Raw genomic sequence first — 25870 nt, 5'->3', positions numbered from 1 at the left:
CTTTCAGGTGGGTAAGTGGCTTAGTGTCTCTGGAGATGATGTTAAGATTTACAGACCTTGAAATTTTCCTGCAACAGGAAAATGAAAGTGATGTCTACACTTCTGCTAGGGAATGGCAACTCAATGTATATAATCTAAACATTCAGGTACACCAGCTTATGTTTGTGCTGCTCTATAGATGAGGTTTGTAGCAAAACATTTCATCATACTTTACTCTTTGTGTCTCATATTTTATTTTGTAGTTTGCATGCATTGATAATATACATTAGCATTGAAATGAGGTCCGGTGATCTGCTTCATCCTCAAGACACTTGATCTTTCCTTCATATTTTGATTTGGCTACAATCAATTATGAAAACTAGCATAATATTTTTAGGTACGGATCTCTGCCATCTGCCAGTATGAGATAGGGGGACATATACCAGCAGAATCACCACCTATCTTTGGATAAGGACCATCAGTATAATATGATGTCTTCAAGTTCAGTCTTTGTTACACTGCTGCCACTTAGAGTCAGGACTGGAACATTTGACACAGCATGCTCACTATCAGTAGTTACTGATACATAATTAGTTTATTGTTGAAAAAGGTTTTGGAATATTATGCTCTTTTGCTGTAATTTGATATGTTCATAGTCAGTGTGGAATCTTTGTACATATAGAAGGAAAATTGTTTTACCATTTGAGTCATAGATTTAGGTAAGTTCATTGTGAACTTACAACAACTATGCTATAAACACAGCACAAATTAGCTTATGCTGAGTTATCTGTCACAATGTGTTGAAAATTAAACATAGCCATTTTTGCATGCACACCGTAATATTAATAATAAATTACTGGTTGGAAATAGTCAGGACTGAACATAAGCTACACTTTAATGGTCATAGTGGTTTATTGATGTTGTTATTAAGGTGGGGCACATCTGTGAAAAAACTTCCCAGTAACAGTTGAAGATAAGTCTTCATAAAAATCATTCACGATTAGCCATATACTTGCCACTGGTTTTGAATCATGTTTTGGCCTCCAACTTATTGTGGGATCTAGCAATGTTATGTCAACTGTTGTGGGCATTTTAAGTCAGGGTTTAATCCCTGTCAAGCCAAAAGGGAAGCCACAGGTCCTTGTGCCAGGGTAGGCAATTGGAGGCCCTGGTCGTTTGGGGAGTTTGCGATGCACTGCTAGCCTGGAATTTGGAAAGGGCAAACTGATACATGGAGTCCTCATTTATAGAAGGTCTGTGTAAGATATGAAATTAGAATTATTGCATAACATACTTCTAATATATAAGGTTTAATATGTACAAATAAGTGCCACTTTCTAAAGGTTTCAAATTTCATAATGGGACTCTTTGGATCTTTGAAATGCCACATGAGATAGTTTTTTTATATATTTGTTCTGAATGGTTTGCATGGGATGACTTGGGATTCAGAGTACCTGCTAAGCATAGCTGGGGCCCACCTTGGGCCTGGGTTAACCCTCATTGGCCAGTTGTCAGCCCACCTTTCCATTAGTCAGGTCAAACAATGCACCCACTCTGGGACTTGTACCCAGTGCTGCTGGATTGCAAGACCAGCATCTTCCCCTGGACCACAGAGGTGGATATGGAAAGAAATGTTGACTGCTTTCACTAAGCATAAGATGCACTGTATTACCCGTTTGAATAAGTGTGTGTTCTGTAGTTAGAACTTCAGCATGGATGAGATTAAACTGAAGTGAAAATTGACCATGGTTTTGTGACTGTTAAAACATTGAAGCAAGTTGGCTTACTGTTGTAGAACCTCTGGGACCCCACCCCCACCACCAAAAAACAAACTTATGCTCTGATAGTAGATCTAATGCCCAATCACAATCACATTATTTATGTACATGAACTTATTTTTAATTAAATCACATACACAACACCTTCATCTGCCACCTAACATCCTTAGATGACATCAACAGTCATCCACCGTGTAATGAATATGACACCACTGTAGGCACAAATATATCATAACTGGCTGTCTGCTGGTGTGCAGTGCTGTTTGTGTGCAGTCTGCTGACCATTCCTCCCCCCCCCCCCCCCCCCTGCCCCCAGCAGTGCAGTGCTGATCATTAGCTTCTCGGTCATGGTGGGGCCCTCAGTGTGCAGTCCTGCTAACCTTGCCCCCCTCCCTCCCTATGCTGCGGTACTGATCAGCGACTTCTCAGTCAGGTGGGGCTCTCAGTGTGCAGTCTGCAGACTTTGCCCACCCCTCCCTTGCTGTGTTGCAGTGCCAATCAGCGACTTCTCGGGCGGCGGCGGCGACGACAGCAGCGGCGGCCGCGCAACCTGCAGTTCCCGGCCACTCCCTTCCGGCGCGTCAATAGCTCGAGATACAAACCAAGATGCGCGAGATCATGCAGATGACAGGCATCCTGACCATCGACGGCGTGGTACGGCCCGGCGGAGGGGGCGTCTCCGGGACGAGGCCCGCGTGGCCTGCTCCGGCCGATGGGAGTGGGGAACAGACGGGGTGACTGGAACTGTGTGGTCCTCTGTGTTTGTATTGGCTCCAGTTGTGCACTCCTCTCTGGGCCATTGGTGGTGGGTAGCAGGTGCCTCATTTACCGTCTTCACACTAGTTGGATGGGAGTCATGTGACCAGGGCAGTCGGTGCGCTGTATAGCCCAAATTATCACCTTCACTGTCGACCTCCAGCCTAAGACGAAATCATAGAGATGTTAAGTATTCTGATTTACTCGTGTTTTTTTATTGTTTCTCATGCAAAACCTCACTACAGGAGTATGGCTTAGGAACACTGCATCATTCACAGTGTTTTCCTTGAATTTTGTGCAGACGTCCTTGTTCACTTCAACAGCTTTGTTCCAAATTCGCACTGTATGCGGATATTGTAGGCTGTAGACATTTGTGTAGTGCTGATGAGTGCACAAGAGTTGCTGGGCATGCAGGATATCATCAGTGTACTCATTCCACCTGCCCACTTTTCAGAGGTTCAAAGCGTCACCGGAGGATCTGCAGCACGTGGGCGAACTAGGAACGGGTAGCTGCGGTCACGTGGTGAAAATGGTTCACAAACCCAGTGGGAAGGTGTTAGCAGTGAAGGTAACTAAGGTGCCCTTGCTTTGTCATGTTACACAACAGTAGGTCCGCTTAAATGTAAAATTTATTATATCTACTCAGCACTGGGTTCATGGGTTCACTTTTTAAATTTGATACGTCTGACAATTAGGTTGTAGTATTTTGATCAGACTATTTAGATAAAAGCTGGCCCGTTTCAGCCATCATGTGTGCTTCAAATTGGTTAGGACACAATAAGTGCAGACAGAAAGCAGAAATGGTTGGTGCATTTACCGCGTGACTAGTACATGGCTAGTGTCGGGTGGCTGCGCCGGCACCCCTCCCCCCCCCCCCCCCCGATCTCCGGCTGACCAGGCAACAACTTCCCACCGACAGCAAATGCGGCGCAGCGGCAATCCGGAGGAGAACAAGCGGATCATTCATGGACCTGGACGTGGTGCTCAAGTCACACGACTGCCCCGTACATCGTGCAGTGCCTGGGCTGCTTCGTCAGCACGACGCCGACGTCTGGATCTGCATGGAGCTGATGGCCACCTGCCTGGACAAGCTGCTCAAGAAGATGGCAACAAGCCCATCCCGGAGCCGATACTGGGCAAGATCACCGTCTCGGTGAGAGCGGGCCGGCGGCCGGGGCCTCCCCGCCGGGCGCGTCACCTGCCGGAATACCGGGCTCACAGATAGCTGCTCCGGCCCGGCTTTGCGACGTCCTTGCCATGATGAGTGGCCGATCGGTGGCACGCCGAGATAGCGCTGAGATTACGGGACCAGCGAGCGGTATCGCGTCCACATCCGCTGCAGCGCGGGGGTCCGGACGTTGCGCCAGGTGGCGAGTGCGATTGTGTACCCTGCTGGGCTGGTGATAGACAAAGGGGCGGCTTAAGCGCGCTTGAGCGCAAGTTATCGTCATGAGGTCACCCGGCTGTGCGGGGCCGGGCCGCCGGCGCACGTTGTCGCTACTGCCGCCCGTGTGACCGCCCTGACCCTGACCTAGGCCCACGCTGACCCTATCCCAAGCTCGTCGTGACCCTGCCCCTGACCCTTGCCTTGGGTTCTGACTCTGTAACGACACCGCACCCGATTCGTCCTTACCCTGGTCTTATTCCTCCCGCGGGCGGACCATGCCCCGCCCCGTCCCGCCCCCGTCCCGCCCCCGTCCTCGTTCTCACGCCCCGCATCGGACCCCACTGTGATTCCATCTCTGACCCTGCTCCGACCTCGAACCTGACCCAAACCCGAACCCGGCGCCTGACCCCACCTCGACCCCACCCCCTGACCCAAAGCCGACCCAGCGCCTGAACCTGCCCGGAATCCACCCCTGACCCTGCCCCAACCTCACTCCTGGCCCTGACCCTGCCACGACCTCGCCCGTGACCCTTCCCTCACCTTGCCTTTGACTCTGTCCCGACTCTGCCCCTGACCCTTCCCCGATCCGGCCCCTGACCTTGCCATGACCCCGACCCCCTCCCGGATATCGCCCCTGACGCCGTCCCTGGCACCGCCCGGCAGACGGTGAAGGCGCTGCACTACCTGAAGGACAAGCACGGTGTCATACACCGGGACGTGAAGCCGTCCAACATCCTGCTGGACGAGACCGGCCAGGTGAAGCTGTGCGACTTCGGCATCTCGGGCCGGCTGGTCGACTCCAAGGCCAAGACGCGCACCGCCGGCTCTGCAGCGTACATGGCCGTGAGTCGAGGCCTGCCCCGGCCCGGCGGGGTCGGCTCTGATCTGGCCAGATTGGGTCAGGGTTGGATCAGATCAGATCAGATCAGATCAGATCAGTGTTAGAATTTTAGCACTTTGTCCGATAATTCAACCCTGGTAAAAGTGCTCCGGATTTCATGCCAGAAAAATGAAACATGTCCGATAATTCAACTCTGGCAAAAGTGCTCCGGATTTCGTGTCATGAACCCGCGAAACTCCGTGAAAAGCCTCGCAATTATGATTCACACTTAGCTAGAAGAACCAGACACGCACACGTCACATTAATTTCCATCGTCCCACAAACCGTTTCAAACTATTTTCTCCAATATCCACCAACCCATCCGTTCTCACCCACACTCCAACTGGGTCTGGCTTCATCTGTGCTCTCACTACATAATGTCATGTACATCACATCCGTGCCAACGTTGCCTACCTGTGCGTCTCCGCCTGCCGGAGTCGGGCTGAGATGCCCCGGGTGCATTTCCCGGGAGCCCTCACAGACGGCCACGCGATGGGTGGAAGTTTCCCGCTTTTCTCGCGGTTGCCACGGAGACGTCTCCGCGCTCCGGGCTCCCCGGCGCGTGATTGGCTATTGCATGGCGTGGGGCGGTGCCACTGCTCGCGTCGTCAGCGGATTTTCATGCGGAGCCGAATATGGCAGACAAGCAAGAGGCGCCAAACCCGCGCTGATGGGTAGTTTTTCAGCGCATGAGGCAAGTGCAGAGGAAGGATTACGAACCGCGAGGCTTAGGACGAGAAGGCCAATTAGGACTAATAGAGGTACGTTACGATCGGTGTTCTGTTCATTCGTGTGTGCGGTTGGAGATTTCGTGTCCATTTCACAAAGAAACATCGGGTATATTGGGCTTTTGACAGTATTCGATAGGTATACCACATAGACCCCCCGGCATCCGATAGGAAGTTCGCAGAATAGAAAATAAAATATCCAAGTGTGATGAATTCAAGTCTTACAATGCGTAACCCTTGCCTTGGTTCGCCGTTTTTATAACGCGGACCGATAGCGGGGTGGGGTTGGGTGGGTCGATGCGACTGTCGTTTGAAACTGGCGGAAAAAGAGCTTATCAGAAATAGCAGGAGTTTGGTGTCAACGAGATTTTGCGGTCGGTACTAGTTGTATGCTGTTCGATTAGATTCAGATCGTTGTTGAATTATTATCGCTATCGGTTGAGTCAGCGGGTGTCGTCGGGCTCATGAAACCGTTCCATTGCAAATTTACGTCGAAGTAGAGGCTGACACATGTCAGGTATGCTTCAGAATGTGAACGGCTGGTGGATTCGTCAAGTTTTGGTTTGCCGATGTGCGATCGGGTTGTTTTCATTGAACGACGATCCATTGGTAATACCTAGCCGTGTTCTTTTCTATAGCCTCGGATAAGACGGCGTGACGGAATAACGCAAATTATCGTAGGCTGTAGGAAGTTGAAACATCGCTGAATAATGTCCTGCAATAAATCTAGACCGGACTCGACAAGACATGAAGTTTTTTTTATAAAATCATGCAGCATTCAGGTTAACAGAAAACAATCAAAGAAATAGGGCATAAACGTGGTGATCTTTAAGCACCAGCTCAATCAGCTGTACTTGACAGGACATCGCGGTTTTATTGTCTTTGTTTTGGCTGTGAAACAGCTTTTCTGAACTTTCTTCAACATGCATATAAGTTTGAGCTCCCCTTTTGAATGTTCTGCTTACACCAAGCTTCCAGAAAGTTGGGTGGAGCAAATTCATCGTTGGGGCGGGGCAAGTCGGACATGGGAGAGGGGTGGGGGGGGGGGGGGGGGGGCAGCGACCCACGCAAAAGGACACACATCAATACCCGTGTCTGTGATGGTTGCCAGTACGTTGCTGAAGGTTTTGGGATAGACAGAATAGTTTAGGAGGATTTGATGTTGAGGTAGCACGCAGGCCCAGTGGATGATCTCTCCAAGGCTCCAAGTTACAACCAGGCAAATTATAAGCATTTTTATATTTCAGAGACCTCTTTAGATAAATGGGAAGAGTGAGTAGTTTTAATGGTTGTGAGATATGTATTGTATTGAGTGATTTATGAAATGAGTTCAGTCAAGACATTTGCCTAGAAAGCATGAACACGACGGAACTTAGGTGATGCTATGATGTTATGATGAACTTAGTGTTATGCTCTCTGAAGCATCAAGCTTGCATATTTTTGTCGAACATGAACGATTTTCCGGTGGATTTGCGATGCAAGCGGTGGTGATGGATTTTGCTCATCGCTTTTATCGAGTTTGAGTAAAACTGACGTTAATTCGTCCAAACGAGGCGCACAAAACTAAGCAAAGCGACCAGTTATTGGTGGTGATTCCTGCGTGTACGTGTTGAATGACATCGGAGGCGATGTGGCTGTCACGTGCGCGGCTCCTGACTGGCTGCTGGCGACCTCAGACGTGTGGCCTCAGGTCGGACGTCCACTGGGCAGCTTCAGTGTGACCTCGGCGCTCTGTGCCACAGCCTGTGTCGTCACCGTCACCCCACGTGACTTTCCAGGGCGGCCTTGTGACCCCGTCTGCCCGTTGCCGGCTGCCGCCGAATGGACCTCGGGGCTTTGTGTCACAGCCTGTGTCGTCCCCGTCACCCCACGTGACCTCCCGGGGCGGCCTTGTGACCCCGTCACCCCACGTGACCTCCCGGGGCTGCCGTGTGACCCTGTCACCCCGCGTGACCTTCCGGGGCGGCCTTGTGACCCCGTCTGCCTGTGGCCGGCCAGCCGGAGCGCATCGAGCCGCCGAATCCTGACAGGCCCGACTACGACATCCGCGCCGACGTCTGGTCGCTGGGCATCACGCTGGTGGAGCTGGCCACCGGCATTCTGCCGTACGCCGACTGCAAGTCCGAGTTCGAGGCGCTCACTAAGGTGGGTGTGCGCTGCCGGCGCGCACCGGCGCACAGCTCGCCTGGTGCGGCAGGTGCCGCGCGGCTGTGCTGCGGAGATCATTGGTCATCCGCCTGTTTTCGGCGCAGGGCGACAGCCAGTGGCTACCCACCAAAATACGGAGCGACGGGCATGTGACCACGCGCAAGCCTGGCTTCGGTTGCGGATGTCGGAAGGTGCTAGGATGCAACTCTGTCGGTAGTGCCACTGCAGCATCTAGCTTCGGTTGGGGTAGAATGGCACTCACACTGCATTTGATATGACGAATGTGTTTTGTATTGCTCGATCACATCACAAACACCGCCGCTGTCCTGTTGTCTTGTTTGCTGACTGATTGGGATTGGAAGTGTGGGGAAATGTGAGAGTTGGTGATCGCCTCTAGCACTGGAGAGGCGACCGCCAGAGGCTCTCATTAACAGAACATTGTTAATGAGAGCCTCTTCAAGACATTAAGTTGCTTTGTTTGGTACCTAAAGGCATCAAGACGTAAAGTCCGTGCGGTTGTATAGTTCTCGATGTAGTGGGTGAATTTTCCGTTCCTCGCGCAAACACAAGTCACTAGCTGTTGGCATATCAGCAGCAACGACGTTGGCCATTCCAAGAAACACATAGAAAATTGTGACCGTGTTATTGTTTTCTGTGCCGGGCGCGTGCCTTGATGCGCCGGGCACAGATCGCCACCGTGAGTCCGTGTTCAACGCTGACGGCCGGCTTGGCGGTGCTCAGGTGCTGAAGAATGACGCGCCGCTGCTGCCGGAGGGGCGCGGCTTCAGTCCCGAGCTGCGCCGCTTCGTCAAGGACTGCCTCACCAAAGACTACAAGCACCGGCCCAAGTACAAGCGGCTCATTGAGCACGACTTCATCCGCAAGTCGGAGCGCATGCGCGTGGACGTCTCCTCCTGGTTCAGAGGTGAGTGCGCGCGCGGGCTGCCGGCTGGGCCCGGCCGGCGGGGTCCGGCGCTCCCGCGGCACCGGTGGCGTCCGACTCTGGGCGGATCTTGGCAGCGCAAAGAGCGCTGTCGCGCTGCGAGCCGTGCCGCCGTTCATGTCATGCAGCGTGGGTGGGTGTGCGTGCGTGCGCGCGCGTGTTCTATGTACCGCGCGGCCAGATCACGGGGCTGCGCGATCTGTCCGAACCGCTGCAAGGGGCGGGCTGCGTGCCACATTGGCTCATCAGCTATCCGCTGGAGTGTGCGCAGGACCAGCGTGAGCCCACCTGCGGGCTCACGATAACAGCGTGTGAAGCTTACTCATACGTCCTGGGCTTTGGTGTCAGTATAGACGGCCGTGCTGTATTAATAGATTGTTAGTGTCCTCCTGTTTGTGATAAGGATCACCCATCTTGTTTGTTTATGATGAGTTAGGTACGATTAGATACGTACGTACGAAGAGATGCGATTTAGGATGAGTGTTTAGTGCCTTGGTGCATGGGTCAAATCTTAAGTGAGGCGCGTCATGTGTGACTCCCATGGTTATGAAACACGTCAGCAATGAAGAAGTTTGCGCCTGTGGGGTTCGAACAATATTTGTTCACTCACGATCCCTCGTTTGCCCACTGGCTCGTCTCGCCGATGCTATGGGTTCGGCACATTTTGTTGTCAATTTATAGCATCTTTTGGATTCATTGTTCGGCCTCGTACGCATCTATAGCATCGTATTTTGTTATGTCGTATTTTGTGCATCGCATTTTAAAGCACTATATGTTCATGTAGTGTTATTACGTAATATCGCATTTTAGGGTGCATTTCGTTATATTGCATTTTACGGTGTATTTCGTAGTATCGTCTTTTATAGTTTTTTTAATATGTTGTAACGAGCCAAACCTAACGAATGTTGTAACGAGCCGAAGACCTAAAAAGCCACCTCGTGGGTAGATTTCGAGCTAACAAATATAATGTAAACAAAACTATGCAGGCGGTGTGTCCTGCGGTGTCATATTTATTTCGCCCAACACGCTTAACTCAGCACATTCGCACAAAGTCACGGACCGTGCGCACCCCAGCACAGCACAGACATCCCCGGGTCCGCCCCCGGACGTAGTCTGTGCGTGTGTGTGTCCTAACGACTGACCGCCGCCGGCCGTTGTGTGTGTCTTTGTGTGCCTTACTGGCAGGCCGCTGCTGGTCGTCGTCTGTATGTCCGTACTGACTGGCCGCCGCCGGTCCTTGTCTGTGTCTGTGTGTGCCGTACTGGCTGACCGCTGCCGGTCCTTGTCTGTGTCTGCGTGTGTCGTGCTGACTGGCCGCCGCCGGCCGTTGTCTGTGTGCCGTGCTGACTGGCCGCCGCTGGCCGTTGTCTGTGTCTGTGTGTCGTGCTGACTGGCCGCCGCCGGCCGTTGTCTATGTGCCGTGCTGACTGGCCGCCGTCGGCCGTTGTCTGTCTGTGTGCCGTGCTGACTGGCCGCCGCTGGCCGTTGTCTGTGTCTGCGTGTCGTGCTGACTGGCCGCCGCCGGCCGTTGTCTGTGTGCCGTGCTGACCGGCCGCCGCCGGCCGTTGTCTGTGTCTGTGTGTGTCGTGCTTACTGGCCGCCGCCGGCCGTTGTCTGTGTGCCGTGCTGACCGGCCGCCGCCGGCCGTTGTCTGTGTCTGCGTGTGTCGTGCTGACTGTCCGCCGCCGGCCCTTGTCTGTGTGTCGTGCTGAGTAGCCGGCGTCGGCCGTTTCAGACGTGCAGGCGCAGACGAGCGGCATCAAGACGCCGACGACACGGCGCCGCACCCCGCCGCCGGCCTCGCCGCACCACCCCTTCCACAGCCGACGGCGCACCCCGGAGCCGGAGAGGTCGGTGTGGGCCTGCGGGCCCGGGGCGGGGCGGCAGAGCCGGAGTCGTCGGAGGGTCAGACGGGGTCGAGGCTGGCGCCATTACCGGGAGCAGCGGCGGCAGGTATGCCGTGCGTGGCTCGTGTGTGGCCGCAGCTGGGGGCGCCGCCTCCTCGCAGACGCCGGTAGGGTGCAGTGTGTTCAAGCGCGCGCGCGGTAGGGGGACGCCGCGACGACGAGCTGCACCGCATAACTGTCGTCCTGTGTCCGTGTAGGTAGTGAGTGATGCTTACTAACCAACGCTTGGACTATCGTTTAGGTACAGTGAAAGGTCCTGTCGACGAGATCCTGAGCATCGCGGCGGGGGCAATAGCCTGGTAGTTCTGCGTCGTCAGCCTTAGGGTCGCGACACATCCCAGTGTGTTGTGCAGAATGTTATGAAGGCTGTGTGCGGACCACTGAGCGCACGCTGGCACCGCTGGGCACCGGTACAGCGGTGGCAGCCCGGTACGCTGACCGGATGGACACTTGTCCGCGATGCCGCCGCTCGACGACACGCGCGCGGTCCCCCATGTCGTCAGAGGGCTGTGTTATCGGTGACGTCATCGCTCGGCTATCGATGAAGTAGCGGATGCGGCTACTCCTCGAAGGGATGCAATCGCTACCACCTCCCCCCCCCCCCCCATCTTACAGGTTTGATGATAGGCAAACAAACTTATTCAGCGCTCTTCGGTCGTAGCCGTGGTGAACTTTGTGTCCAATTAATGCAGTTAGGTTGTGATCGGATATATTATCCTGTATGTGGAGGTACACTATCAGAGGCGCTGGACAACCTAAACGCATATCCAGACACTAGTCAGTATGCATTTGGAACACTGCGTACAAACCTCCCTGCCAACATTGTTTCATGGATCTTTGGTTCCGAAAAAGCCCATCGTTCGCTGCGTAAGTGGTAGCGCCGCTGCCGTTGCCGCTGCCGCCGGCTGTCCCGGTACCGTAAGCGGAGGCGGCGACGCACGGGCGCCGGGCGCGCCAGCCGACCGCCGCCAGCCGGTGGACCCCTGTGCCGCCGTTGCAGTGTGAAGCCGCCCAAGTGGTCGCTGTCCGTGTGGACGTGCTGCTGCCCCAGCTAGCGGCCGGCCGTGTGTCGGCCGCCGCCGTCCTGCGGCCGCCCGGTAACGCCCCGGCCCCCGGCGCGAGCCCGGCTCCGTCGCCGCGCCCGGCGCCGCCGGCCGGCCGGCCGGCCGCCGCTGGTCGGTGGGGAGGCCGGGTGCGGCGTCTGCTCGGTGCTCCAGTGTGGTGTGCGGGCGGTGGGCTTTGTGTGGACAGGGCGGTGGTTTTGCTGTTGGCGTGGATGCGGTGTGGCGGTGTGGGTGTTTGGCGTGTGATGTTAGTGCTGTGGCGGTTGAGGTGGATGAGGTGAGTTGCGTTTGGGCTGTACGGGCAACACGAGGAGCGTTACCGTTGCGACTGGTCACAACGTGGCGTGTGATGTTAGTGCCGTGGCGGTTGAGGTGGATGAGGTGAGTTGCGTTTGGGCTGTACGGGCAACACGAGGAGCGTTACCGTTACGACTGGTCGCAACGGCTACATGGTGAAAAAGAGCAGGGAACACGGTCAACAGGCTTGTAAATCGCATGACACACACGAACAGGCCGTTGCGGCAGATAGTGCACGATTACGCAGAACAATGTCACGTGACACAGGGAAACATCGCCCCGTCCCCACACTCAGGACCGCTGGGGGTAGACGCATTTCTCCGTGTCGCCCAAGAGCATTGGCGGGTGGCGGCTCAGCGCGCTGGGCTCGGATATGGAGCCGAGCGTGCATGTGTGCAGACATAGAAGCCCAGTTTGCCAGAGGTTTGTGTGTTGTCAGATAGGCGACAGTGGCGGCCTGGAAAGCTCTCAAGAAATGACCAAATGCTTATTTGCTGACCAGCAGGCGCGGTTAAACAATTGTGGATGTCTGTTGTTATAAAATATCCATTAATTTAAGAGAGATTTAGAGCATGTGGTAGCAGTACATCGAAAAGCGCTTATACAGAAAGGGAGAGAGAGAGCGTGAGAGACAGAGAGTGTGAGAGAGCGTGAGAGACAGAGAGTGTGAGAGAGCGTGAGAGACAGAGAGTGTGAGAGAGCGTGAGAGACAGAGAGTGTGAGAGAGCGTGAGAGACAGAGAGTGTGAGAGAGCGTGTGTCAGAGAGCGTGCGTCAGAGAGCGTGTGTCAGAGAGCGTGTGTGAGAGCGTGTGTGAGAGCGTGTGTGAGAGCGTGTGTGAGAGAGCGTGTGTGAGAGAGCGTGTGTGAGAGAGCGTGTGTGAGAGAGCGTGTGTGAGAGAGCGTGTGTGAGAGAGCGTGTGTGAGAGAGCGTGTGTGTGTGTGAGAGAGAGAGGAGAGAGAGAGAGGAGAGAGAGAGAGGAGAGAGAGAGAGAGAGAGAGAGAGAGAGAGAGAGGAGAGAGAGAGAGGAGAGAGAGAGAGAGAGAGAGAGAGAGAGAGAGAGAGAAGAGAGAGAGAGAGAGAGAGAGAGAGGAGAGAGAGAGAGAGAGAGGAGAGAGAGAGAGAGAGAGAAGAGAGAGAGAGAAGAGAGAGAGAGAGAGAGAGAGAAGAGAGAGAGAGAGAGAGAGAGAGAGAGAGAGAGAGAGAAGAGGAGAGAGAGAGAGAGAGAGAGAGAGAGAGAAGAAGAGAGAGGAGAGAGAGAGAGAGAGAGAGAGAAGAGAGAGAGAGAGAGAGAGAGATAAGAGAGAGAGAAGAGATAGAGAGAGAGAAGAGAGACGAGGAGAGAAGAAAGAGAGAGAGAGGAGAGAGAGAGAGAGAGAGGGAAGAGAGAGAGAGAGAGAGAGGAGAGGAGAGAGAGAAGAGAGAGGAGAGAGAGAGAAGAGAGCGATGAGAGAGAGACGAGCTGGTACGTCCTCCCTGGGCGTGGCCAAGTGTTTGATCGATTTCATAGGATGATTGCGGGCACTTCTCTCCAATTCCTGTAGAGTATTGTATGCAAATTGTAGGCTTGTTCGATCGTGGCATATATCCGATCTAGCGTTGTAGTAGAAGCAAATGAGAAGAATGTGTGTGCAGCGGTGTTCGACTGTTCTTTGATAAGCAGTAGTATAAGTTGCTCGGTTTGCAACGGGAAAGCGAGAAAACCTCAGTTGGCCGTATATGTCACGTCATATATGACGTTGGGCTAAAACCCAGCTGGGTCAACGTCACCTGCGCTGCTACTGAACCATCGACCATGATTTCCATGATCGGTCCCTGCACAAGACATGCGATACCATGAAACGGACAACCAACCGATTAGCGAAATCCCCGTTTGTGTTCAGAATGTACTGTCCCTTGTCCAGTTTTTGGTCCTTGATGATCCAAATCGTCATTATTTGCCGACGGACGTCGTCAGAGACCGCGCTGTGGCCGCGCTCCAGCGACACCCGCCTGTGGACAGTGGCGGCGAGCCTCAGCTTCGGCCGGCCCGTGGTCGGTCTAACCCATGCACCTGACAGAGAGCCGTCGGCGCTTGCCGTAGTCGCCAGCGCGCTGCCGTCTTGTGTGACTCTAACCACAGCGCGGCAGAGAGCCGCCGCCGCCGCCGCCGCTGCTGTCATGCTGTCCGTGTGCCCCAGGACCGCGCCTCCACGGGGCAGGGCGTAGATGTGGCCACCTGAAATACGGGCTATGTTAGTGGGGTCTAGTGCGACTACTCTTGCTGACATTTTCGCTGCATTTGTTCTATGCTTGACGGCTCTGGATCAGCTCCACCATGATCTCCGCGGGCTCCTCAAGCTTTCACCTGTTTCTATTGGTGGCGCCGTCCCGTCAGAGGCCCGCGTCAAGGCCCGCATCGGCCGCCTGGCACTCGTGAAGGCGTGGCCCCTTTCTCTGTGTGCGTGTGTGCGTTGCGCGAGCGTGTCGCTTCTGGCTGCATGCCGCCTGGCCGCGCCGCTCCGTGCGCCGACTGACGGCGCCCTCCGCTGCACGGGCAGGTTTGTGCCCGAGCCGTGGGCACCCCGCGGCCGATTCTCCGAGCGCTCGGGCCTGTACAGCTTTTTGGGGCTGAACGCATGCCCTGACGGGCAGCAGAGGTGAGTGGGCCGGCCAGCGGCGCTGCAGCGCAGCGGCATGACGTGTCGGCCGGGCCGGGGCGGGCGGCAGGAAATAGACGGCTAGTCGGAAGTGGATCCGTCTGCGTGGGTGGTTCCATGTCACTGGCGCTCCTTGTTGTGGGAAACTTGTGGGCATGCGGGTGGGGTGTAAAGGAACGTGAACGTCTATCATGCATGCGAAACTATTTTTAAAAAGGCGTAATCGCGTGTCATGACGTCTGTAGACGGATGTCTGTCAGGAGTGGGCTGGACTCAAATCATTCGCTTCTCCTGTCGCCTGATCGCGGCATCCCAGCCGTCTTTAGGCAACACCGTCTCGCGTTGGTCCGCTTCCGCGCTCCGCTTTGTTTTGCGACGCCTAACGCCAGCTTGGTCGCGTGGCGAACCAGAACTGAGCCAGTGACGTGTTCGCCGAGCCGCACGGACCACCCGCTGTGCTGCGGTCGCACAGCCCCGGCGGCCCGGAGAGCTCGAACGGCCAACAGCGGTGTGCTGTGTCAGCCCGCGCGGCCGGCACGGGTCGGGCCGGGGCCGGGACCGCTGGCCGGTCGGCCGGGTCGGGCCGGGACCGCTGGCCGGTCGGCCGGGTCGGGCGCGGTGCCGGTCGGAGCCGACAGTGACGCTGGCGTCGCCGCCGTTCGCAGGATCCACTCGTCCTCGCTGATGGCGTCGCCGCTGATGACGCGGCGCCAGGAGGCGTTCCGCGGCTCCGGCTCCAACTCCGTGCCAAACGCCGTCGCCGCTCAGTCACACGGGTGCGTCACGCCGGCCCCGAGCCGAACCAGTCAGCGGCCGGCGCGCTGCACTGTCCACAGGACTCATCACTGTTCTCGGGAGGGCTTTGTCTGTGTGGTGGCTGCAGGGGCGTCCGCGTGGTGCAGTGCCGGGCCGTTTTCGAGGCTGATTTCAGAATGCAGCGCTAGTATTGATTGTGCCCGCCACAACGTGCGTCAAATACCGATGTCAGCGTCGGGACTGCGTCGTCAGTTTGTGCATCTCCCGCCTGCTTGATGCGCTCAGCATGTGTGAGCGGCGGCGCTGATCTGCGCGATGCGTGCTGACGCGGCGCCGTGTCCAGTTCCAGCGGCCGGCCGCCGCTGGACAGGTTCGGGCGCGTCTTCTACACGCCCGAGCCGCACCGCCGGCCGTTCCCGCACCAGCCGCATCAACCGATGTTCAGCCAGCCGTAGCGGGCGTCTGCCGGCGCTGCGGCCGGCGCCGGCCGCGTCAACCTCAAGAGAACAAGTTCAAACACCCGCGGCGCCGGTTACCTCGTGAAATGTGCCATTGTGACGTTGCGCCGCCGCCGGCTCGCCCGTCTTCTGGCGCCGTCGCCTGGCGCCCGCCGCCGGTCGGACGGCCGGTGTCTGTCCGCTCCCCGACATAATTTGTACCTTCGGATTCTGTTGCGCGTCTGTGTGGTGGCTGGACGGGGGGGGGGGGGGGGGGCGTGGCCGGCGGGCGCGGCGGCGCCGCTGACCTGAGGTCGGGCCAGCCGAGTGGCGCTGCGGCCCGCGTCGCCCGCCGGCCGGCTGGCCCCGGATAGACTGCGGGCTCTCTAGTGTCCAGTATTTTGAGAGAAAGCTAGTCATTGATTCAAGCATTCTGATCAAAATGTACGCCTGTGTATCGTTTTGTTCCCTGTTGGTCGTGTCGGCGGCGGGGGGGACACTCGCCGAGGCGATCCCGCGCCGGCGCCGGCGCCACTCCCCGTGTCGGCCGGCGCGGCGTCCTGCCGCCGGCCGGGTGCGGATCACCGGCCGCCGCCGTCGCCGCCGCCGCACGCGAGTACTCGACACCATTGCTCATGTCGCGTTTGCGCGCGGCGCCGAAGCGGCGCGGCGCCCGACTGTGCCGCGCCGCGTCCCGGTGAACGTCACAAGGTCACGGTCCCCCGGGGCTGCCACTCTGTGATATGACCCGCTGTGTACCGAGTAGGACGGGTCTCTCTGTCTCTCCGTGTCCCCCTGTGTCTGTTGGACGGGCGCGTGGCGACGGCGGGCTGCGCGCGCCGTGGTGCGCGATTTTCTAACCGTGTATATTGAATAAAGTGCAACGATGCAGTCCGCGTCTGACTCTGACGACCGCTTAGCGAAATTCGCTGATGTGGCAGAAGGATATCCGTGGTGCGGGCGTGTGGTGGGTTGTCCATTTGCCCGGTCAGCCCCCCGTCGATTTCGTTATTTGGTCTTGCGTGGCTTCGCTCTTAGACGGACTGCTGTGTTTAGATCGCAACCATGCTGGACTTGCAGCCCTCAGGTGTCTGATGAAGCGGTTGACTAAGTGAAGCAGACGAGAAGATGCATCATATCTTATAGTGCGTGGCGAGGCTCGCAATTATCGTCCGACAGATCGTTGATAACATCGTTATGCTGGCTGATGCGCTGTAACATTTCAACTGAGTTATCCGGTGGAGTAACGTGCTTGAACTTCAGAAACCTGTGACCGGAAGTTTCAAGCCGAGTGTCCAAGTTGCCCTCAAGATCGACCAGGACGGAAGGATAGAAGCGCTTTGATCTCGGTATTGATTTGGGGGGGGGGGATTAGAGCTTGAGATCACAGCCTTGAGCCTTGTGGCCGTGCATGGCCATGATACTCAACCGACACCCACTATTCATCTGTGCAGAGTGCAGAGGGTTGTTTCGATCATGTTCGTCAGGAAGGTGGTCTCGCTCAAACACCATTTGATCGGGATCGGACGTCTGCCCGGCACATCGCGCCAGCTGCTGCTGGTACCCCTTACCAGACCACAAGAACACTGATGTAGCAGTGACAAGGTGGCGAATCCCATCGGCTGACGCAAGACGACGCATTTTGTAAAGACCTGCCGCGTAAGCAGATCCGCTCAGTAGTCGGACCGATTTATGTGAGCGTAAGTGTGTCACTGTCAACAGCGAGCCCCAGGCAGTAGACATCAGCGCGTCCGTCAGAGTGAAATTGATAGCTTTCGACTTGCACAAGAAATGAAATACCACATGTAGCGAGGCACGTTTTGCATTTAAACTTGCCAGACAGTGGGCCTGTTCTCAGCTCCAAAATGTCAAAGCCGCGTTGAAACGACCACGGGACGATGTCTGTGGTGGAAACGAGTCAACGAAACGCAAACAAGAGATATCTGGTGCTCGCCAGTGGCCGACCGTCCGCCTCTGGCGGCCGCCAAACAGACGGCCGGCCGTCCCTGCCGAGTGCCCATTAGCAGTCGCGCCACGCGCCTGGCGCCCGTCTGTCAGCCCGGCCGGATCCGAATGCCGATCAGCTGGCGGAGGTCACGACGGCCGGGTCCGGCCCTGTCGGCACGGAGCCGCGAGAGGGGCCGGCGCGGCGTGCGGGCGGACGGCAGGCTGACGACATGACCGCCGCCGCGGAGGACAACCTGTCGGCCGTGCTGTACAAGGCGCAGGACCTGCGACTGGAGCAGCGCACGCCGCCGGAGGTCGGACCGCAGGGTGAGAAGCCAGGCGTCTGCCGCCTGCCAGTGTTCTGCATTCGCCGCGGGCCTTGCCACCGGGCCACTGCCAGTGCGCTCGGCTGTCACGTGGTCTGGCCGTTGACACGTCTGCCCGCTAGCCAGGGGAGCAAAGTGTATGACGTCAGCTTTTTATGCCTTTCTACGCTTGAAAAGGCTTATTCTTTTGACTTTGCTCACTCGTACTGGTTGGAGCGCCAACTTTCAGTTCAGTGAGGCACTGCTTTTGACAGCGCGTTATGCTTCTAGGATTGTTTTACTCTACCGGATGTGTAATATATGTGTCTGATTGCATCGCATGTGTCAGTAGCCAATGATCAGAAATACTACACGCTTTCTCCATGGGGCATCGCCAATCGCGAGGGACGTAATGTGTCAGCGCTCCAGCACCGGGCGCAGTCTTGTCCGTTTGATCTAGGACAGGGGATTTCGGTAAGGATAACATAAGCTGGCGCTTTATCTCAGCCATTCGTTAAGTATGGGTCAGCCTGAGCCGGTCCGGACAGCCCATTCCCGACTTGCTCAATCTGACGTTGCCCAGTCTGACCTGGTCGCGGTCTGGCCCACCCAGTTTGACCCAGCCTCGAGTCCCTCTGACCGCTCCCCAGCCAGCTCGGCTTAGGTTTGGTCCCACCGGAGCCGTCCTCGACCTCAGTTCTCGCCACCCTGGCCCCGCCCCTGGCCCCGCTCCACCCCAGCCCACCCTTCCTGTGCCAGGCTCCCCTTCCCGAGCTGCCCAGCCTGTGGCAGCTTGGCCCCACGGTGTCCCCACCCTGACCTCGGCGCCTGGCCCCGCGGTGCCCCCCCCCCCATCCTGACCTCGGTGCCTGGCCCCGCGGTGCCCCTCCCCACCCTGACCTCAGCGCCTGGCCCCGCGGTGTCCCCACCCTGACCTCGGCGCCTGGCCCCACGGTGTCCCCACCCTGACCTCGGCGCCTGGCCCCACGGTGTCCCCATCCTGACCTCGGCGCCTGGCCCCGCGCTGCCCCCACCCTGACTTCGGCGCCTGGCCCCGCGGTGCCCCCATCCTGACCTCGGCGCCTGGCCCCGCGGTGCCCCCATCCTGACCTCGGCGCCTGGCCCCGCGCTGCCCCCCCCCCCCACCCTGACCTCGGCGCCTGGCCCCGCGGTGTCCCCACCCTGCCGTTCGCGGCGCCTGGCCCCAGCGGTGCTCCCTCCTGACCTCGGCGCCTGGCCCCGGCGGTGCCCCCCCCCAATCCTGACCCTCGGCGCCTGGCCCCGCGCTGCCCCCCACCCTGACTTCGGCGCCTGGCCCCCGCGGTGGCTTCCCATCCTCGACCTCGGCGCCTGGCCCCGCGGTGCCCCCCCCCCACCACCCTGACCTCGGCGCCTGGCCCCACGGTGTCCCCACCCTGACCTCGGCGCCTGGCCCCGTGGTGCCCCCCCCCCACCCTGACCTCGGCGCCTGGCCCACGGTGTCCCCACCCTGACCTCGGCGCCTGGCCCCGCGGTGCCCCCCCCCCACCCTGACCTCGGCGCCTGGCCCCACGTGCCCCCCACCCTGACCTCGGCGCCTGGCCCCGGTGCCCCCCCCCCATCCTGACCTCGGCGCCTGGCCCCACGGTGCCCCCCCCCGACTTCGGCGCCTGGCCCCGCGGTGCCCCCATCCTGACCTCGGCGCCTGGCCCGCGGTGCTCCCTCCTGACCTCGGCGCCTGGCCCCGCGGTGCCCCCCCCCCCATCCTGACCTCGGTGCCTGGCCCCGCGGTGCCCCCCCCCATCCTGACCTCGGCGCCTGGCCTCGCGTTACTCCCCACCCTGACCTCGGTGTCTAGCCCCGCGTTGCCCCCAACTCTGATCTCGGAGCCAAGCCCTGTGTTACCCCCACCCTGACCTCGGCGCCTGGCCCCGCGTTATCCACCCCCCCCCCCCGTGACCTCGGCGCCCCGTCGGCAGACGTGCTGGTTCGGATCCACAGCGTCGGCATCTGCGGCTCCGATGTGCACTATTGGCACCGCGGCCGCACCACCCGCTTCGTGGTGCGCGCGCCAATGGTGCTCGGCCACGAGGCGGCCGGCACCGTGGTGCGCGTCGGGCACCAGGTGCACCACCTGCAACCCGGTGAGTGACCACTGCCGGAGCCGGCAGTGGTGACTGGTGCTGGCGCCGCTCAGCGGAATTGACTGCGTTCGCGAGGGTTGGGTAGTGAGACGGCGTTGCTTGTACCGAGGGCTAGGGCATACTGGGAGCATTCCGTTTACGAATCGGAGAGCCCTCATGGTTGCATCTGATTGTTTGTGCTCGACTTACACAGTCAACTACGACCAGTGCGTGAGCGGGCTGCTCGCGTAACGTCACCACACTCCGTGTCATGATCCGTACCCCTTGACATGACCCATATTTCGTGTCATGACCCGTGCCCCGTGTCATGACTCGCACCCGTGACATGACCCGTGCCCCGTGTCATGACTAGCACCCGTGACATGACCCGTGCCCCGTGACATGACCCGCGCCCCGTGTCATGACTCGCACCCGTGACATGACCTGTGTCCCGTGACATGACCCGCGCCCGTGTCATGACCCGTTCTGCCGCAGGGGACCGGGTGGCCATCGAGCCGGGGGTGCCGTGCCGTAGCTGTCTGCTCTGCAAGACCGGCCGCTACAACGTGTGTCCGGAGGTCGAGTTCTGCGCCACGCCTCCAGTGGACGGCACGCTGACCCGGCTGTACCGGCACCCGGCCGACTTCTGCTTCAAGTGAGGCGCCGCAGCGGCGCGTAGCAGCAGACCGCGCTCGGCACCGTGATGACGGAGATGACCACCACCTCTAAATTACTCCTGTTCAGAGAAACGATCTCTCTGGAGGGCTCAGCTGCTGTAGCGCTATTTTCACCTTCTGATTCGTTGCCCGCGCTCTGACGTCACAGGCTGCCGGACCACGTGACGATGGAGGGGGCGCCATACTGAAGTCGCTGACCCGCGCTCTGACGTCACAGGCTGCCGGATCACGTGACGATGGAGGAGGGCGCTATGCTGGAGCCGCTGACGGTGGCCGTGTACAGCTGCCAGCGGGCCGGCGTCAGCCTCGGCTCGCGCGTGCTGGTCTGCGGCGCCGGCCCGATCGGTGTCGTCAGTCTGCTCACGGCTCGTGCCCTGGGCGCCGCCAGCGCCTGCGTCACGGGTCAGTACCGCCCCCCCCCCCCCTGCGGACGAGACCCGAGGCGCTGGGGATGTGCGGCATTTGATGTTACAGTTGGGCTTCACGATGAGTCGTTGACTGCGGGGCGGGAAGGTCCGGAGGCCTGACATGCGGGGAAGGTCCGGAGGCCTGACCTGCGGGGAAGGTCCGGAGGCCTAACGGGGATTACGGTAGTGCTTATGTGATGATTACGCTTGTCGTACCCATACGTCATTTAGGACAGCAGGATTCATGAAATCTGAAGCGTGCCAGCTAACTGATGCCCGTTGCGGCGTTTTGTTCGCGGTTTCGAGCTTCACGCCATCCTGTGGCATATCCTGCACCAGCCGACGTCGGCACGTGCTTCAAATCGCTCAAGTATTATGCGTAAAAGGCGTTGAACTCGGCAACGTTTCCACGTTCCTCCTTTTTCTCAGATATATCCAAGTCCCGCCTGGAGTTCGCCGCCGGCCAGGGCGCCAACGGGACGGTTCTCATTGACGACGCGTCTGAGGCTGAGATCGCCGACCGCGTGGTGGCAGCACTGGGCGGTCGGCCGTCCGCCATCATCGAGTGTTGCGGTGCTGCATCCAGCATCAGAATGGCTATCGAGGTCAGGCATCCGAATGGCTATTCTTTACAAGAACTGCCGTAACAGACAAGGTGACAGGGCTAAAAAGCACTACTGCTAACGCCAGAATCTTCAGCTGGGGTGACCCAGTATGGCCTAAAACCTTACAAACGCATCTCACAACTAAGCATGCTTAAATGCTGCAGGCACATGCATCCTCGCAATCGATTACGGAGGACAATGTGGTTGTGCATCAGTTGTCCAGGCGCGAGAGCCCCGGGGGCCTGGGCTGGCGACGGTGTGTCGGCTCGGTTGTCAGGCGGCGGCTCCCCGTGCCCGGCGGGCGACGGTGTGTCGGCTCGGTTATCAGGCGGCGGCGCCCCGTGCCCGGCTACAATGACGGTGTGTTGTTCCTCGGTTGTCAGGGCCGGGCAGGCGCACCGTGCCTGGGCTGGCGACGGTGTGATCGGCTCGTTATCATCGGCGGCGGCGCCCCGTGCCCGGCTGGTGACGGTGTGTTGTCTCGGGTATCAGGCGGCTGGCGGCCCCTAGTGCCCGGCTAATGACGGTGTGTCGGCTCGGTTATCAGGCGGCGGCGCCCCGTGCCCGGCTGGTGACGGTGTGTTGGCTCGGTTATCAGGCGGCGGCGCCCCGTGCCCGGCTGGTGACGGTGTGTTGGCTCGGTTGTCAGGCGGCGGCGCCCCGTGCCCGGGAATGGGTGAGCAGGTGGGTCGCGGTCCTTGCGGACGTCACTGCTGCCCCATTGTCCAGCTCACGGCCAAAGGAGCTGGACATCTGCGGCATCTTCCGCTACGCCAACTGGTGAGACATACCCACGGGTGGGGGGGGGGGGGGGGGGAGGGCATCAGTACGGCGGGAGGTAAGGACGGACCCCACTCGGCCGCGTGGGCAACTTTTGCACTCGTTTCCCCACTCCAGAGTTGCCTTGCGCAGTGCCGTCGGGGCGTGTGTCACTAGTCCAACTCCAGAGTTGTGTTGTGCAGTGTTGTCGGGACGTGAGTGTATCACTGGTGTTATGCAGTGTTGTCCGGCTGTTGTACAGTGTTGTCTGGGTATTGTATAGTGTTGTCGGGCTGTTGCATAGTGTTGTCGGGGTGTTGTGCAGTGTTATTGGGGCGCGTGTCACTGGTTTTGCGATGGCGTGGGCAGCGTTCAGTCAAAAAGTATATTTCGCTCTCGCTACTCCGTTGCAGAAAGTAGGGTTTTCAGAAGCTTCGACCGCGCGGACATGTAGCGCCCACTCGTGGCTCTGCAGAGACCTTGTACTCTCTGCGTGTCCACGCTGTGGCAATCACTTGGTCTGAGTTCCACGTTCTGTCGCTGTCGGCTGTGACTGTGACTGGCGTCACAAATCGTCGAGAGTAGGAAGGGGAAGCTCTATCGTGAAATTGTTGCGACGGACATGATCGGCTCCAGGGTGCCAACAATTTAAGTTTAGTACAGACTCTTTGTTGTGATCCTACAAGCCGCCACTCGCCGCATCTGAGTAACCCAGAAGCTTGCTCAGCTGCAGCCGGCGCTGTCTGACCTGACCTGACCTGACTTGCCCCCAGTTACCAGGCGGCGCTGGACCTGGTGGCGTCGGGCCGGGTTCGGTTGGACCCGCTCGTCACCCACCGCTTCAGCCTGGAGCAGAGCGAGCAGGCCTTCCAGACGGCGCTCGAGGGACGCGGCATCAAGGTCATGATCGCCGTGCACAAGGACTAAACGGCGGCGGCGGCGGCCGGTCACCAGAGAGCCTGACTGAGGTCGCCGAACCGGTCCGTCCAAGCCGATCCGATCCGATCCGATCCGGTACGATCCGATCCGGCCCGATCGGGAATGTCAGGACATCGTATCGATCATCAGCTGACTTCTGTTACTGTGGTATGATCCGACCGACGCCGACTGCTCTGCTGGAGGCTGCCAACTGACGTCAGTGCGTCGTCTGCCGTCACGTGACCCTGATCCGTCTATGGTGAGGTCCGTGTTGGGGCGGGAAGCCGGATGCGGATAGCCGGGATGAGAGAGGAAACCGCGCAATACAAGAGACGGGCGGCTCGACGGCCGTGCCTCTCCAACAACTTAGGAAAATCTCTACGGTCACGAATTCTCGGATCACCTACCCGACTTTGACCGGCGACATTCGCTAACATTTTGGCCATTCCAGCGAGTAAGACGAGGCGTCGGAAAGATACCGATGGACACACGTTTTACACATCCATAATGAAGCAGATAAATAGACTACTCCAGCATCGTTGATGGGTTGACCAAACCACTGAGTCAACTGTTACGACTCCCACCAATTTTCAAACGAAGCAATCCCAGCTCAGTTAAAAGCTTGTCAGACTTTGGACTCCGCTGTGGCTTTACCCAGGGTCCATCGCGAATCTGATTCCATCACCGATTCACCAGCCTCTGTTCGCGGTCTGAGCACGCCGGACGCATGGGCTGTTGATCCACACGGCCTTGGGGTCCGCGCCGACCGGCCGGCAGGCGCCGCCCTGATTTCGGTCAGCTGTCACTGGACGGAGCCGGCCCTAGCGCCGCCGGCGGGCCGCCACACGGCTCGGTCTGTGATCGAGATCATGGACAGTAACCGAGCAGCAGAGCCCGTTCAGAAGAACCAGGGCACTCGGTGCAGTCAATACGCGACACAGATCGGCGGGTACGTGTTCGAGCGGACGTTTTTTGTGTCTGTTAGTGTTGTGGACGCTGACGTCGAACGCCTTCGGAGGACCGGCAGGTCGGAAGACCAATGACTGACGCGAGCAGACCAGTAGCACTTCTGCAGGTGACCGGGCTTCAGAAGGTGAATGCTCGTGGGTGGTGACTTGGGGAGGAAGACGACCTGCGTTCGTGGACGACGAACTCGGGCTTCAGATGGCCTGCGCTCGTGGATGGTGAATTGGGGAGGAGGACGACTTGCGTTCCTGGGTGATGAACTCGGGCTTCAGATGACCTGCGCTCGTGGATGACGAACTCAGGCTTCAGGTGACCTGCGTTCGTGGGTGGTGAATTGGGGCGTAAATCGACTTGCGTTCGTGGATGACGAACTCGGGCCTCAGATGGCCTGCGCTCGTGGATGGTGAAGTCAGGCTCAACGGCGTCACCCTCTTGTTTGCTGCCGACCAGCGCAATTTCTGCCATGTTCCCGATTCGCATTTTGTCGCCGATAATTTCATGACGGGGAAAACTGTTTGTTCAGATGTGCAGCTAGTTTCACAGCTTAGACCTGAAGACACTCTTCTTCGTTATGTCAATCTGTATATTCGGTGCTGCAGTAGAGGTTAACTAAGCTTACATTGTGCTGGCATGATACATGAACACTGAACATGTACAAACCAAACAGCCGCCCATAACTGCACCATATCTCACCGGTAGAAAGGCTGCCACTAGAAAATGAACACCGCCAGCCGGAGCGTAGCCCTCTAGCGGCGCGCGCCACCACACCGCGCCTCTGGCAGGCCACGCCCAGCGCCGAGCCGTCTGGCACGACACGGTGCCGGGCGCGCGGCAGCAGCGGCGCTGCCCGGACCACACCCGCAGCCAGGCGGCCGGCTCCCGCGCTCTCGTCCGACGGGCACCCGAGTTCAGAACACACCGGTCAACACACCCGAACACGTCGGCGAACACTACCGCGGCCGCGGCGGGGGAGGGGGAGGGGCATGACAGAGCGTCCTGGCGTCTGGGCAGCGTCGGCTCTGCTGGGCGGTCGGCCTCCTCCCAGCCGCGCTCCCCGCCAGCGCCGGAGACCGCGCCAGCTCGCGCCGACCGCCAGCTAACGACGGACGGCACCTCGCGGCCAGAGCCAGCGCAACCGACCGTCCCGGGCATGGTCGGGAGAGGGGGGGGGGGGGGGGCACACGCGTGGAAGACTGAGCGGGCCGCGCCAGCCCGCCCCAGCTGACACCAGCGGCGATGGCGCGCGCGCGCGCCGCCCCGAGCCGACACACCGAAGTCGCTAATATCAAAGCCTCGAAAAGTAAAGCGCCCGCACACCCACCGCCGGCCACATAAGAAACTGTCCCAAAAATAGGCTGCAGCACCCCGCGCTTATCACCTGAAGACTAGCATCGTGTCAACATGGAATATAGCGGCCGAACCGCGAGCGCCGCCGGCAACGGTCGGCTCTCGGCGGACGCGTGCAGCTGCTTGAGCGAGACGGGCG

At 58.6% G+C, this 25870-nt stretch overlaps 1 protein-coding gene and 2 pseudogenes across 1 annotated transcript; 2 read left to right on the top strand and 1 right to left on the bottom strand.

The window, feature by feature from the left end:
- The window catches only part of LOC119089705 (dual specificity mitogen-activated protein kinase kinase 7-like), an 18715-nt pseudogene extending 17140 nt beyond the window's left edge, over window positions 1–1575 (bottom strand).
- Window positions 1576–2353: 778 nt separating this feature from the next.
- Window positions 2354–15956, top strand: LOC119089916 (dual specificity mitogen-activated protein kinase kinase 7-like; annotated as a pseudogene).
- A 1887-nt stretch (window positions 15957–17843) lies between these two features.
- Window positions 17844–24140, top strand: LOC119089620 (sorbitol dehydrogenase). Its single transcript, XM_037212440.1, has 8 exons — window positions 17844–17972; window positions 19909–20073; window positions 20548–20707; window positions 20947–21131; window positions 21566–21741; window positions 22070–22089; window positions 22471–22521; window positions 23274–24140. Exons 1-8 carry the CDS (start codon window positions 17876–17878, stop codon window positions 23425–23427), a joined length of 1008 nt encoding a protein of 335 aa, XP_037068335.1. The 5' UTR covers window positions 17844–17875; the 3' UTR covers window positions 23428–24140.
- Window positions 24141–25870: the final 1730 nt, after the last annotated feature.

Source organism: Pollicipes pollicipes, unplaced genomic scaffold (genome assembly GCF_011947565.3).
Source record: "Pollicipes pollicipes isolate AB1234 unplaced genomic scaffold, Ppol_2.1 Scaffold_1108;HRSCAF=1285_pilon_pilon_pilon, whole genome shotgun sequence".
Taxonomy (NCBI): domain Eukaryota; kingdom Metazoa; phylum Arthropoda; class Thecostraca; order Pollicipedomorpha; family Pollicipedidae; genus Pollicipes; species Pollicipes pollicipes.
The sequence above is the reverse complement of the archived record's forward strand: the minus strand, read 5'-3'. Positions and strand labels throughout refer to the sequence as shown.